The following is a 14374-nucleotide window of genomic DNA, read 5'->3' as shown; positions in this document are numbered from 1 at the left end:
CATTATTTTTTTAAAAAGAAGAATACTTTGAGGAGGGGAGTTGGGATCATGCCCTACTCTGACCTCCACTCATGTATCCAATGTTCTGACCCAACCTACATATGCACAAACCGTGGGCCATTGGTGGGCACATCTTGTTTTAAAGGGGAACATGTGGTCGTCGTCCGCCTTCCCTCAGCTGCACCACCAAATTTTGGTGGAAAATTTGGCAGTGCAGCAGCAACAGGGCAGTGGGGGCTACAGAGCCACATGTGGCCCCTCCCTGCTGTATTCGCATAGGTTCTGTCCCTGCCATCTGTACTGTGCAGGGTGTATTTTACAATGTAGTTGGGCAGGCCTGGACTCAAATATTTTACTCTTACTATTTAACCTCCAAATAGGCCTACCAACTGGAGAAGCCACTCTTCAAAAGGTCCTGTTTACATCTACTGTGGGCTAGGCAGGCCATGGCTGAATGGTCAGTGGTAGAGTACATGCTTTGCATGTAAAAGGTCTCAGGCTCATTCGGCAGCATCTGCAGACAGAGCTAGAGTAAAGCTCTGCTTGAAGCCCTGGAGACCCAGTGCCAGTCGGTATTGATGAGGGGTGGGGAACCGTTTAGCCCCCAGGGGCCCAACTGCTCTCCAATAACAAGATGATATCGGGGTTGGAATGTCAAAGGGGAGTTTTTCTGTGCGGAGAAAGGCATTGAGTGATCGCCCTGCCTCCCTTTCTTTGCATGGAGAAATAGGTAGTCGCTATCAGCGGCAGAGAAAGGCAATCTCTCTCTACCACTAGGAGAGGATCTTCCCATTATTACCTCCAATTAGTGATCCAATCAGTTATCTCTCTCCATGCTAAAGAAAGCCTGCCTTTCTCTATCACTGGGAGATGGATGAATCTTGGGAGGGCCTCTCCAAACTCCGTAGGACTTCTGCGGGCCAGTCATTCCCCAGCCCTGTTGTAGACAATCCTGTGCTAGATGGACCAATGTTCTGACTCAGTATAAGGCAGCTTAAGTTCCTAAGTGTTCACCACACATCACAGACATATGGCACCAAACTACCAGGGTTAGGGTGGCCACTTGTGAATTGGCAAAAAAAGAGGACATGCGTCATCAAAAAAGAAGACAAAAGAGGACATCAATTTGCATAAAATGTGCATGTGCTTTTTATATGTATAAATGCACATTTAGAAATAGCTATTCTAATTTAAATAGAAAACTGTGTGCCTTGCTCAATCTGCTGTCCAGGTGTCGTTGATGCTGCGCAGGCGCTCTTCCTTCTGATGGTTCGTTTTCTTTATACCCAACGTGGACTGGACAGACATTCATACAGAAAATACCTTCAAAATAGAGCACAGTCCTCTGGCAGCCCTTCAAATAGAGGTCTCGCCTCTGCAAAAGAGGGCATGTGGCCACCCTACAACAGGGAAGCAGCTCCCATCCACCTGCAGATGTGTTTGAAGGGGGGGGGGGGGAAATGCCGTCATAAATAGTTATAAGGGTTGGTTGTTTTCAGTACCTGGTTGCAAACATGGCTCTCAAGGATGAGAAGGTTGCTGCATCTTCTTTCAAAGCTTTTAACTCATTGCGCAGTTTAGTCATGGTTTCTGTCACCATGGCCTTCTCGTTCTCATATTTATTCTTCAGATTAGCCAGGGCCACTTCAGCTGTCTGAAACAAAGACAGAGGCATTATATAAGGAACAGAAACTAAGACGACGATTTAAGATGCCAGGTTTCATTCAGCAAAGAGATTTTACCCTAGGCCATATACTCGCATTTATACCGTGTATTGCTGGTCCAAGCTTATTTTGCACATCAAATATTTGAGGGGGAAGCCTTTGCGTGGCTGGAGAAGATCAAAGTAGTTTGAGAGAGACTTTATTTCCAATAGCATATTGCCGGGAAATTTTTTTCCCCTTTGTTAGAAAGCAACAAGCTTTGCAGATTTTTGAAACTATACAAATGTCTGCAAAGCCCTTGCATACTGGAGGCAATAGTGGAATGAATGCAAATGCAACACTCTTTCAAACTGCTGCCTGCCTCCAGCCTAATTTCCTTAGATGAAAACTACTAGCATATTTAAATTTTTAGGAGTGCAATCCTCTGCATGTTTAGACAGAAAAAGTCCTACAGCAGCCAGCATGCTGAGAGTTGTAACTTTTTTTCCTGTCTAAACATGCATATAGGAATGTGCCCTAAATGCTTTATTGCCCAAACCTATTAGCCCCTGTGGCAGCAAATAGATGGGATGATTGGTTTAGTGCTTGAGTTATGGGAGAAAAGGTAGGACAGCCTTTAATGAAATCCCAAAGCCCCGCTCCCTCACTCCTTCTTATTTTACTCAAAACATGCCAACCTGTAGTCTTCTAAAAAGAGCCGCTAAGGGGTCCACCACTGCAACAGGTAGGGGAATGTGTTACATCTGGTTCTACTTTGATTATAACAGAACTAAACTTTTCAAGTAAATGCATATATTTAATCCCCCACTTTTTAGGGAAAAGCTGTCAGGAGGAGCCAATTTTTAGAAAATAATTGATAGAAGTTCCTTAATTCTTCTGACATGGCAACTTTTCTGAGGCAACTTTTCTAAGGCAAGCTGCTTTTCCCACCTGTGGAGTTCCAGATGCAGGCTAACATTTTGTCTGAAAATCCATGGGGAGGCATGGGGAGGCAGTGGGGAGGTGGCTTGAAAAATTGCTGTGGAAAAAATAGAGGGCTGGGATGGGGTTAAGCAGCAGCTGCGACCCACCCCCAACTCAAATGCTTCTCTGCTGAAAACGGCCCACTCCAAAAAACTGCTCTTGGGGTTTAAATACACATGTTTGAGTATAATATTTAATTTGGCTGTCAGCAGCATGGGCCAATGCTAGCATGGTGGCAAAAGCCACCTTCAATACAGATGATATATAGTTATTTAGAAGGCCTCTCACCCTCTATTGCCATGACAATACTCAGGATAGCTTGAAACAATTTTAAAATATACAAAAACATACAAAAAGAATTTCTCAAAAACAATAAGTCAAGAGATCAATATTAAAACCACTCAACCCACTGGGTTAAGTGCCTGCTGGAATAAAAATGTCTTAAGTGAAATGCAAAAAGCTAAAAAAGAGGAGGCTAAATTGATCTTCTGCAACAGGGAGCTCAATAGCTGCGGTTCAGCCACAGGGAAGCCTGCCTCCCACATCCCAGTACCTTGGGGGTTGCCTCTCCTTCTTCTTTCTATTTTTAAAGCCTCTCCCCAACTAGGACTAGCTAGAGAGAAGCTTTTGAGGAGGCTCCTGCATCCAGCCGAGACTCTCTTGTTGCAAAGGGGAAGGACCCAAGCTGGAATGTGCTTTGCAGTAGGGCACAATCCACTGAAGAACACAGAATCATAGAAAAGTTGAGATGAAAGTCCAACCCCCTGCTCAATGCAGAAACCCACTTAAAGCACACCCGACAGGTGTCTGTCCAGCTGCCTCTTGAATGTCTCTAGTGTGGGAGAGCCCACGATCTGGTTCCATTGCTGTACTGCTCTAACAGTCAGGAAGTTTTTCCTGATGTTCTGCCAGAATCTGGCTTCCCGTAATTTAACCCCATTATTCTGTGTCCTGCACTCTGGGATGATTGAGAAGAGATCCTGGCCCTCCTCTGTGTGACAACCTTTCAAATGCTATCATTAAAGAGTGTTATCATGTCTCCCCTCAGTCTTCTCTTCTCCAGGCTAAACATGCCCAGTTCTTTCAGTCTCTCTTCATAGGGCTTTGTTTCCAGACCCCTGATCATCCTTGTTGCCCTCCTCTGAACACGCTCCAGCTTGTCTGCATCCTTCTTGAAGTATGGTGCCCAGAACTGGACACAGTACTCAAGATGAGGCCTAACCAGTGTCAAATAGAGGGGAACCAGTATCTCACATGATTTGGAAGCTATATTTCTATTAATGCAGCCCTAAATAGCATTTGCTTTTTTTGCAGCCACATCACTCATATTCAGCTTGTGATCTACAGCAATTCCAAAATCCTTCTCGCTTGTAGTATTGCTGAGCCAAGTATCCCACATCTTGTAACTGTGCATTTGGTTTCTTTTTCCTAGGTGTAGAACTTGGCATTTATCCCTATTAAATTTCATTCTGTTGTTTTCAGCCCAGCACTCCAGCCTATCAAGATCACTTTGAAGTTTGTTTCTCTCTTCCAGGGTATTAGCTATCCCACTGAATTTTGTGTCATCTACAAATTTGATAAGGATTCCCTGCACCTCCTCGTCCAAAACTTTAATAAAAATGTTGAAGAGCACTGGGCCCAGGACTGAGCCCTGCGGTACCCCACGGGTTACCTCCCCCTAGTTTGAGAAGGTACCATCGATAAGCACTCTTTGAGTCCGATTCTGTACTGTGGATCCACCTAATAATTGTTCCTTCTAGCCCACTTTTAGCTAGTTTGTTAATCAGAATATCATGGGGCACTTTGTCAAGATCACTTTGAAGTTTGTTTCTGTCTTCCAGGGTATTAACTATCCAACCCAATTTTGTGTCATCTGCAAATCTCATAAGCGTTCCCTGCACCTCCTCGTCCAAATCATTAATAGGAAGCAGACAGTACTAGAAAAACTCTTTCCTTCTCTTCTCCATTAAAAGGTAGAGGAAAAATATGTTTTGGAGATTTTCTAATGGAAGAAGGCATAATTTAAAGAGGTAGGATAGAGAGGTTTGGGGAATAAAGAGACGGGTGTGGTGAAAAGGGGGTTGGTGTGAGTGTATGAAAACTGAACCGGGAAGCCTGTAAATGGGATTCTTTGTGCATGACCTAATTTTGGGGCCACCACTCACCACTGAAGGTTCATAAGTCTGTTATCTCCTTTCAAACAGGTTTTTAACTGCATAGAGAGGCTCAAAGCTATGAGTTCCTTCGCAAAGATATCTTTGCCTACAATACAACAGCGAACAAAATTGTTCCAGAGGCGACAAAACAGAAGCACACCATGAAACTAGGGAATGCAACTGGGCAAAAGAATGGAAAGCTCCTTTATCAGCAAAATGCAGGCAGAGTGAGTCATTGTACTACCAAGCTTGGCCTCTTTCCACGAATACTAAAAAAGCAACTTTGCCATTTACTTTTCTTGGTTCAATGACACCAAATTTGTGGTGTTTTAATTATAAGCATGAGTTTGGAACATTTCCTAATCAAATGCAAAAATGCACACATATAAATTACAATATATTTCTACAAAGTTAATTCCAGGAGATAAGGATATAAAACTTCAAAATAAAGGTGATGATTGAGCTTCTCCAGTCATAGAGGACATCATGCTTTGGGAGGAGACCAAAAGAGAAGCGCACCATCGTGTTGAGCAGCAAGGGACAAGAAGGAGCATGACTAAGCCAATGTCATTCCAACCTATCTGTGTTCCCTCATTCAACCTCCCAACACTGGCTCACATCAGCTTCCACTTGTTAGAAATAGAAAATATGTTACTTTTTCAATGTTATAAGGATATTGTAAAGAGATATAACCAACGGATTATATAGATGTTATAAGGAGAAATATAATAGCTAATGCATTATTAAAACATGTTTATAAGGAGTTTTTGGTTCTGAAAGGGCTAACAGCTAAAAGCAATGTTATTGAAAGACAAGGAAATACACCAGGTGAAAGGTCTTTTCAGCTGAAGATAATGAAAACAACGAAAATAGCTGAGAGAAAAACATGAGGGCATGACCTAGCAGGAGGGTTGTTTTTTTATAGCAGAGATAACATGAGTAACGGAATTAGGTGTCAGACTTACTGAAGCTCCCTTTCTTATTTGTCAGAATTTATGACTTTGAGGTTAAATACCTATGTGAACTGACAGAATTTATGATTTTGAGGTGAAATACCTTTGAGAACTGTCAGAATTTATGGCCTTGTGGTTATGATAAGGGAAGAGAAAAACATCTGCTGTTTGAACTCATGACCTTATGGGAGGCAGGGAGGTAAACAAGGGAGGAGTTACAAGGCGTACCGGGATAGGCTGTAACCCTTGGAATACCTGACCAATGGGTAACCAGGGGAGGGACCACTTCGGCCGGGTTAAGGGTATAAAATAGCTTCACATCAGCTTGTGGATGTGCCTACCTGCCTAGACACCCAAACTTGCAAGTTTGCTCAATAAAACAGAGTGTTTAACTTTCACCATTTTTGTCCAAGCAATTTCATTTCAAATCGTGTTTCTAACACAATTCATGCACAAACCCAACACTCCATGCCCTGTGCACAGGTGTGCTGGATTGGGCAATTCCATTCCATTCCAATTTTTATTTTTATTTTTTGAAGTTAAGGGGCATCATCTGCCAGGCAAGAATAATGACACCTCTGTGCCTTCTGAAGTATTGTGCCAAGTGCTTTGCCAGTCTGATTAAAATTTAAAATAGATAAAATGATCGTTACAGAGGGTAAAAAATCATACCTTTAAAGCGTAAGCATAGCCATGCAAAGTGTTACAAAATTCAAGAAACACTCTCTATGAATGAACCTGATGCATAGCAGAAGATAATAGTTGGATATAATCTAAGAATTTGGAATTGCCTTTTACTGAGTGAGACTATTGGTCTGTATAGCTCTGACTGATTCTGATTGGCAACTGTTCTCCAATCTCTTGGACCTGTCTTCAGTTCTCTACATGCATATACTAGATATGCACACCAAGTACACCATTGCTGAATATGGCCCCTTGCAAGAGTACAATGGGAATATTAGCATCCAACACACACACACACACACACACACACACACACACACACACCTGAAGCAGCCCTGAGACATAACACCATACCTAGAATTGCAAGTAAGTCAGAGGATTATTCTCGCTAAGTAAATTTGCACAAGTCTGCCTCACTGGAACAGCATGTTGCTTTAAAGACAGTACAACAGCATGGATCTAAGCGTCAGGTCCACACTCAATGGAACCAAAGGGGATATGCTTTTCTCCTGCGTTCTCATGTGGCTGTCTAGCATTGCAGGTGTAGTTTGAACCCTGCATTTATGTAGCTGTTGAAATATCACATTTTAAGTCCAATGTATGTCCTGGCACAGTTTTGGGACCAGTTTTTACATTCAGCAAAAACAAGTGGGTTTCCCATGGGCAGCCGGTTGGCCACTATGTGAACAGAACGCTGGACTAGATGAACCTTTGGTCTGATTCAGCAGGGCTCTTCTTACGTTCTTAAAGCTTGTCCTAGACTATACTATTTTCAGCTGCAGGGGGGGATGTTTACTCAACACATAAGAAAATTTTCTACCCTACACATAGAAAAACAGCATGCCAATAATAGGCAGGCCTATTTTCTTGGGCATTCTACTGTTCTATTATTATTTTATTATTATTATTTATTTATATAGCACCATTAATGTACATGGTGCTGTACAGAGTAAAACAATAAATAGAAAGACCCTGCTGCATAGGCTTACATTCTAATAAAATCATAATAAAGCAATAAGGAGGGTAAGAGAATGCACCAAACAGGCAGTATAAAAGTCAGAACAATTAAAGTTTTAAAAGCTTTAGGAAAAAGGAAAGGTTTTAGCTTTAAAAGCTGCGATTGAACTTGTAGTTCTCAAATGTTCTGGAAGAGCGTTCCAGGCATAAGGGGCAGCCGAAGAAAATGGACGAAGCCGAGCAAGGGAAGTGGAGACCCTTGGGCAGGTGAGAAACATGACATCAGAGGAGCGAAGAGCACGAGCGGGGCAATAGTGTGAGATGAGAGAGGAGAGATAGGAAGGAGCTAGACAGTGAAAAGCTTTGTAGGTCAACAGGAGAAGTTTATATTGGATTCTGAAGTGAATTGGAAGCCAATGAAGAGATTTCAGAAGTGGAGTAACATGGTCAGAGTGGTGAGCCAAGAAGATGATCTTAGCAGCAGAGTGGTGAACAGAAACCAATGGACTGATGTGAGAAGAAGGAAGGCCAGTGAGAAGAAGGTTGCAGTAGTCCAACCGAGAAATAACCAATGCATGAACAAGAGTCTTGGCAGAAGAGACAGACAAAAATGGTCGAATCCTGGCAATATTATACAGGAAAAAACGACAGGATTTAGCTACTGCCTCAATATGAGGAATAAAGGAGAGCGAGGAATCAAATATAAAGCCAAGACTACGAGCTTCCTTGACTGGAGTAAGTGTAACATTATTGACAGTAAGAGAGAATGAGAGATGAGGAGAAGGTTTAGGAGGAAAAACAAGCAATTCAGTCTTTGCCATATTAAGTTTCAAACGACGATGAAGCAACCAAGCTGAGATATCTGAAAGACATGCCGAGATACGATCGTGAACATCAGGAGAAAGATCCGGAGATGAAAGATATAATTGTGTATCATCGGCATACAGATGATATTGGAGGCCATGAGATTGAATAAAATTACTCAAGGGCAACATGTATAAAGAAAACAACAACGGACCAAGCACCGAGCCTTGGGGAATCCCTACTGAAAGGGGAAAAGAAGAAGACGAGCTGCCGTTAGCCAACACGCTGAAAGAGCGACCCGCTAGATAGGAGGCAAACCAGTTATAGACAGAGCCACAAAATCCGAGGTCATGAAGGGAATCTAAAAGAAGATCGTGATCAACCGTGTCAAAGGCTGCAGTACTCCACCTGCAGGACAGCATTCAAGTAGGCAACTCTCCACTTACAGCCTGAAATAGTAGAACCTAGGAATAGCTGTACTACTTGATACTGATGAATGTAAAAAAGAAAAACATCAACTGCTGAAAAAATTGCGGCAGCACTGCCTGGGCTGTGGTATCGGAGATAAGGAAAGGGTTAACTTGCAAGCCTTAGCATTAGTGTTAGCAAGAAAATCTCTTCCCTTCCTTCCAGTCTCTCAGCAGCCATCAGAAATACGGAAGAGGTTAACTTATGTGCTAGCAGCAGAGATCAGAGATAAGGGAAGGGTTTCTCTTCCTAGCACTAAGAACTTAACCCCTTCCTGTGTATATGTGTATGCATGAGCATGTGTACCACCCGATGCAATCCTTAGGGCCGTAAAGGTTGTATATACCTGTTATACACAAAGTTCTGACATGCAGGAATGCCAAGACAAGAGGATGTAAACCAAAAGGCTGCACTACTATTTAGTCATAAACAACAAGAATCATAAAACTTAGGAGTCATAAAACTAGGCCATGTAGAAATGTGATCAGTTAAGAAAATGAGCAAGGAATTCCAGATCCTAAATAAAAGGACACCTGGTTTAGGAAGCATGAAACACAAACTGTTTTGAGAAGACTGGTTCACTTGCCCTGTTTAGAGGTGTGGATTTCATAATCCTGTTTAGATGCAGTTTTGATTTAGACAGCATCTTTACTGTACTAGTTATCTATTAAGGGAAACCATGAATAAAAATGTAAATAAATAACTGGACAGCCCTAAAGGTTCCTAAGGGTGCAGTTCTATGGGGTTGCAGCCTGGGTATTCGTAAGCCCTCGAAATCAAGGAGGTACGGATATCCTATGCAAAAATGGAGGCTCTAGAAGGGCAATATTGCAGGGTAGGGGCGGGAAGGAGGTTGGGACATGGGCAGTGATAGGAAAAGGTGGAAGCCAGCCACCCTGGAGTCCTCGCCTCCATGCCCCAGAAATGCCTCCTTTCCACATCTCCATGTTCCATTTCGTGAGTGTGGAGAGGTAGCCGGTGTGGTTATCTCCGTGCCGGCTATGAGAGGGAGGGGGAAGGGGTGGGCGGTGCGGTTTCCTGACTACAAGGTTGAAACCGTTTCTCCGACGTCGTATCCTAGGAAACCTAAAAATCCTATGTCCCCCAGAGGCTGTATAGGAGACACAGGATTGCTCCCTAAAAAAAGTATTTAAAAAAGCAGTCCAGTTGCTATACATTTCAGTTCTCTCATGGACAACCCTTTGCCTGATTTTAGAAGATCGGTAAGATGTCTTAATTAATATTAGTTTGCTCCTGATAAACTTTGATTTGATTGTTATTTTGCTCTATTCATGTATCAGCCTTGTACTTGGTTACTAGGTGTTACTCTGTAATGAGATAATATTTGGCATGTGTAAAAGATGAAAAGCCAAATTTGGTCTCAGAGATTGGTATGGCTGTGTGTCTATTATCTTAGGGTAGGACTATCATACCCTAAACATTTTCTCTGGGGAAATCCAGTGTGGGTCTATGACCAGCTACATACAGAAGTCACATTTCAGAAAATCCCCAAACAAATGCAATCTGCCACATATCACAAAGCTACAAATGTGCTATATGTCCATTTGCTATGCAATAGCATGAATTCCTGAAGCCAATGCACATAATTAATAACATACTCTTGGAATAGTTCTATGCAGATATATAGTTTTGAGCAAAGAAAATTAAGCACAAAAGTAGTTGAGAGGAAAATCAATTAGATTAAAGACTAGCAGGACACCATTCTATTTCTTTTTGCAATGATAGAGCTTTCCCTGTAAGTTCCTTCTGCTGGCCACTAGGTAGCATCCATTTATCCTATTTTAATTCTTAGATTTTACTAGTACCTAATCAGCAGTGCAAAAATTTTGTAGGTTTCCCCACTGAATCATAGAATTGTAGACCAGGGGGGCTGTCTATGTGCTTTAAAAGCCCTGCGGTGGTTGTGCGGTGGCGCTATGTTGGTTACACAATGCAGCAGCCACTGCACAGCCACCACAGGGCAAATGGAAAATGTTGGAAACTTACACCAACTAATTGGCTGGAGCGAGGCAAATACAGCCCTTCTGCCATCTAACCCCGCTGCAGCTTCACTGCAGAGGCGTTCCCTGGCTGAAGGCGACCTCTGATTGGTCGCTGGGAGCCAGTGTGAGGGCAGGGGTAGCTCCAGTACCCGGATGACTGCCGGAAACCCCTTGCTCCCTGCTGGTGTGGGGATTACCCAGCAACACAACGCAGGAGTAAAACTGTGTGGTTTGGGGGGGGGTATGTGGTGCCAACGCGGCACGGTCAAGGCAGCCCCCTGGATGCAACACCAATCCTCTCTACTAAGGTTAAATCTCATACCTTGTCAATGTTATTTGCTTTAACACTCAACCTTAATTTTCAAACTGAAAATATATTATTCTGTCTCTAGTTCAAAAAATTAAAATAATCTACACCACTAGCTAGTCCATATTCTAAAATTAAAACATCATGTCCAAGAAGCATGTGTCATTACATTGCAAAATGTCTGTAAAAGTATTAACCTCAGGAAGGAGGGAAAGGACTGTTTGGAGGACTGAGAATGACTGAGTTAATCCTATGTAAAAGCAAAATACATTTAATTTCCTACCCTCTAGAACTCCATGCACACTGAGTAATGGCCACATTTATTGCACAGAATGCTCAAATTTCTTCCAGAGTAACACCAAAAGGTAAAGCAATGGAATCAAGGTGATTCACGATTGGCGCAAACTCATTCAATCAGTTCTTCCAAAGCGAATTTGGGTACAAGGTACCTAAAACAAATTAAGTTATGGGAGTGGCCAAAAGAAAAAAGGGGGAAACCCACATTTTATGGGAAATATACAAAAGGTTACCATAAACATAGGTTCACCTTAAAATTGTCCACCAAAACATATGTGTTCCTAATTTGATTGCAGACTAGGAGTTAATAACAGCTCACCTGTTTGTTGGCTTTCAACACTGCCCTGAGGGTTGCTATCTGCTCTCGTTTTGTACTCAGCAGGGACTTCAGTTTCAGTATTTCTTCCATTAAGGCTTCCTTATCCTTATCAATCATAGGTACGAGTTCACGGGCTGCCGCACGCTGCCGGGACAACTGCAGCGACCGATCAACAGCCTTCTGCAAGTGCTTGATTTGGTCCCTTATTATGGCATTCAGGTTGTAAATATTCATTGGCTCTTTGCGAATGTCACTGGTGTCGGAAACTGGGGAGGAAGGAGGGGCTGTGATGACAGGAGAAATTGTGGGTGTCTTTGTTGGGCTTTGCTCTTTGTTGGCTTCTGTGCTCTCTTTTGAAATCTGTTCAGTCGGTGTCCTGGCGGCTTCTATTGGGGACGCCATTCCTCTCCTGGCCAACCGTGGAGACAGAAGCCCTCTTGGATCATCAGGTCCCTTTAGGCTCCCACTTCTAGTAACTCTGCTTTGCCTGTAATAATCCAGCATAACCCTATTAGGAGTTTCATTGTTACACAGACACACATGGTGATAGAGCTGAGCAAGTTCCTCACTGAAAGTCACCAGTTCATCCTGGGCTGTGTTGAGAGTATTATGGTTCTCGTTTGCAACGCCCGTGATCCTTTGCAGCTCCTTTTCCATCTGCATCATTTTCTCATGGCTTTCCTTAGTCGACTTTTCCAGGTTTGTCACCTGCTCATCATAGATCTGGATCCTACCCTCATACTTTGCCTTTTCTTCTGTGTAGTTTTCAACACATTTATTGTATTTCTCTTTTAAGGCCTTTATTTCGGCCTTGAGGTCAATCACCTCTGTAACAGCTACTTTGTATTTGCATTCCAGAATCTCTAAGCCATTGATGTCTACTTCGTAGTCATGGGTTTCTTCTTCAGAATCTCGGCCCTTCTCAAAATCCACCTCTTTCAGCTCTTTGTTGCTTTGCAGACCCCTCATAGCATTGACGTGCTCAGTCAGCCTGTGGACCCGTTCGTGTTGCTCAGTGAGTGCTCCCTTCGTATGCTCCAGCTGCGTCTGTGACTCCTGTAGATTAGCCAGGAGAATAGCTTTCTCACGCTCTACCTGCAATTACCCAGAAAAAAGATATTACTGTCCCTAGAAAGAACAAGGGGTTGAAAAATCTAGGTGCTCAGTAGCCTTTGGTACTAAAACACTGAGCCTGGAAACTGACAGCTGGGTTGCTGCAGAGGTCAGGAAGCAAGTTCCTCCTCCAATCTGCCTCCTAAGAAATCTCATGGTCTCCTAAGAATGCTCACAGTCTCTCATGTTTTGCAAAAGTCATGTATTTTATTTATGGTATTTGTATACTGCTCTTCATAAAATATATATCCCAGGGCAGTACACAATAAGAAATTAAACTTAAATGCATATTTTTTAAAAACATACAAGAAACACAAGTAAAAACACCAAAGCACCTTCCAAATTCACAATTTCAGAACCAATTCAGAAAGAAGAATGGATGTATCACTACAGTGTGTGAAGAAAGCAAGATAGCTTGCTTTTCCATCAGATCTAAAAAATTCAGTTTCATTGAAAATGTCTGGGAGAATAAAAATGTCTTAGCTGATACCTCTCCTTTATTATTGTTGTTGTTTCTCCTATTTATAATGTTGGACTAAGAGGTCTACAATTAAACAGCAAGAACAACACCCGCCCCATGCATTACCCAACTTATTTGACATGTACACGTCATTCCTAATGGTTTAGGCATATTTTAAATTAAAGATTTGAAAAAAATGTCTTTAGCCAAGTGTTGTAAAAATTAAAACATACATACACACTTATGAGCCATATCAAGTGTGTACAGTGCAACTTGTTTGATGAGAAGCAATAAAGACAACTTAATTAGTTTGATGTGTGGTGCCTGTTACCATTTCAAACCCCTAAAGGATTTATGGTAATACTAGGTAGAGATCTAATTAGGAGCAGCGTTCAGCACAGTAATCATGTTAAGTTCTACATTTGTATTACTGTTGCCATGCTCAAGCTATGTTGAGATCTTGTTCTCACAAATCACCTACTATAAATCAGTACACTGAGAAAGGGAATATGTTTTATGCAAAAAATGATTTAATCATAGATATATGTAGCTGCAACACTGAACAGAATAGTTCAATGCTATAGCAAGGTTATAGGTCAGCAAGAAGTGGGATGAAAGAACAGGAATGCTGAGGAGGAGTGAGGGAGGCTGCTGGGAGTCAGGATGGCTAAAGGAAGCAAGAAATAGTATGTCATTACGAAACAGTGGGTGGCGTTGAAGAAAGGGAGGAGTTGAAGAAAGGGAGGACAAGGAGAAAGTAAGACATATGGCACTGGGAGACAGAAGAGGTTGATGGCAGGAAGGCACATCACGGAGGCATAGATTTGCCAGAACAGCACAGAATAAAAAATTCTGCCTTTTTTCTGTCATTGCAGCACCATAATGGGAAAATTCACCCTTCTGTGCTTTTCTCAGAATTGCAAAAATCCTTAGGTGTAGACCGAGGAGGGAGCAGTGTGGTCAAAGAAGCCAATAAATTCCACAAATTTACTTGAACTTGCCAGCCAGTAGTGAGTGTGGGAGAAGATGCATTTCTTTGGAGAAGCACATGGCATTTGGAACATGGGCAGCACTGGGTCCCCTGTGGCTGTGGTAACTTTGCCTTTGGATCATGTGATCTCCACAAGCTCAGTTGGAGGGCAAGGTGAAGACAAGAAGCAAAGGACTTAATTAATAACCCATAGAGCCCTTAGGCCTCTAAAGCTATATTACAATACTCTGGGTAT

The 14374-nt window shown here is 42.4% G+C and overlaps 1 protein-coding gene across 3 annotated transcripts in view; it reads right to left on the bottom strand.

The window, feature by feature from the left end:
• BICD1 (BICD cargo adaptor 1) overlaps positions 1-14374 on the bottom strand; it is a 148299-nt gene that overhangs the window by 36173 nt on the left and 97752 nt on the right. For all 3 annotated transcript variants that reach the window (XM_063134962.1, XM_063134960.1, XM_063134961.1), the window contains exons 5-6: positions 11576-12670; positions 1503-1654 (exon numbers count right to left, since the gene is read on the bottom strand). In XM_063134962.1, coding sequence (XP_062991032.1) covers positions 1503-1654; positions 11576-12670 — 1247 coding nt within the window. The remainder of the gene's footprint in view (positions 1-1502; positions 1655-11575; positions 12671-14374) is intronic.

This window comes from Elgaria multicarinata, chromosome 9, assembly GCF_023053635.1.
Source record: "Elgaria multicarinata webbii isolate HBS135686 ecotype San Diego chromosome 9, rElgMul1.1.pri, whole genome shotgun sequence".
Lineage (NCBI taxonomy): Eukaryota > Metazoa > Chordata > Lepidosauria > Squamata > Anguidae > Elgaria > Elgaria multicarinata.
The sequence above is the reverse complement of the archived record's forward strand: the minus strand, read 5'-3'. Positions and strand labels throughout refer to the sequence as shown.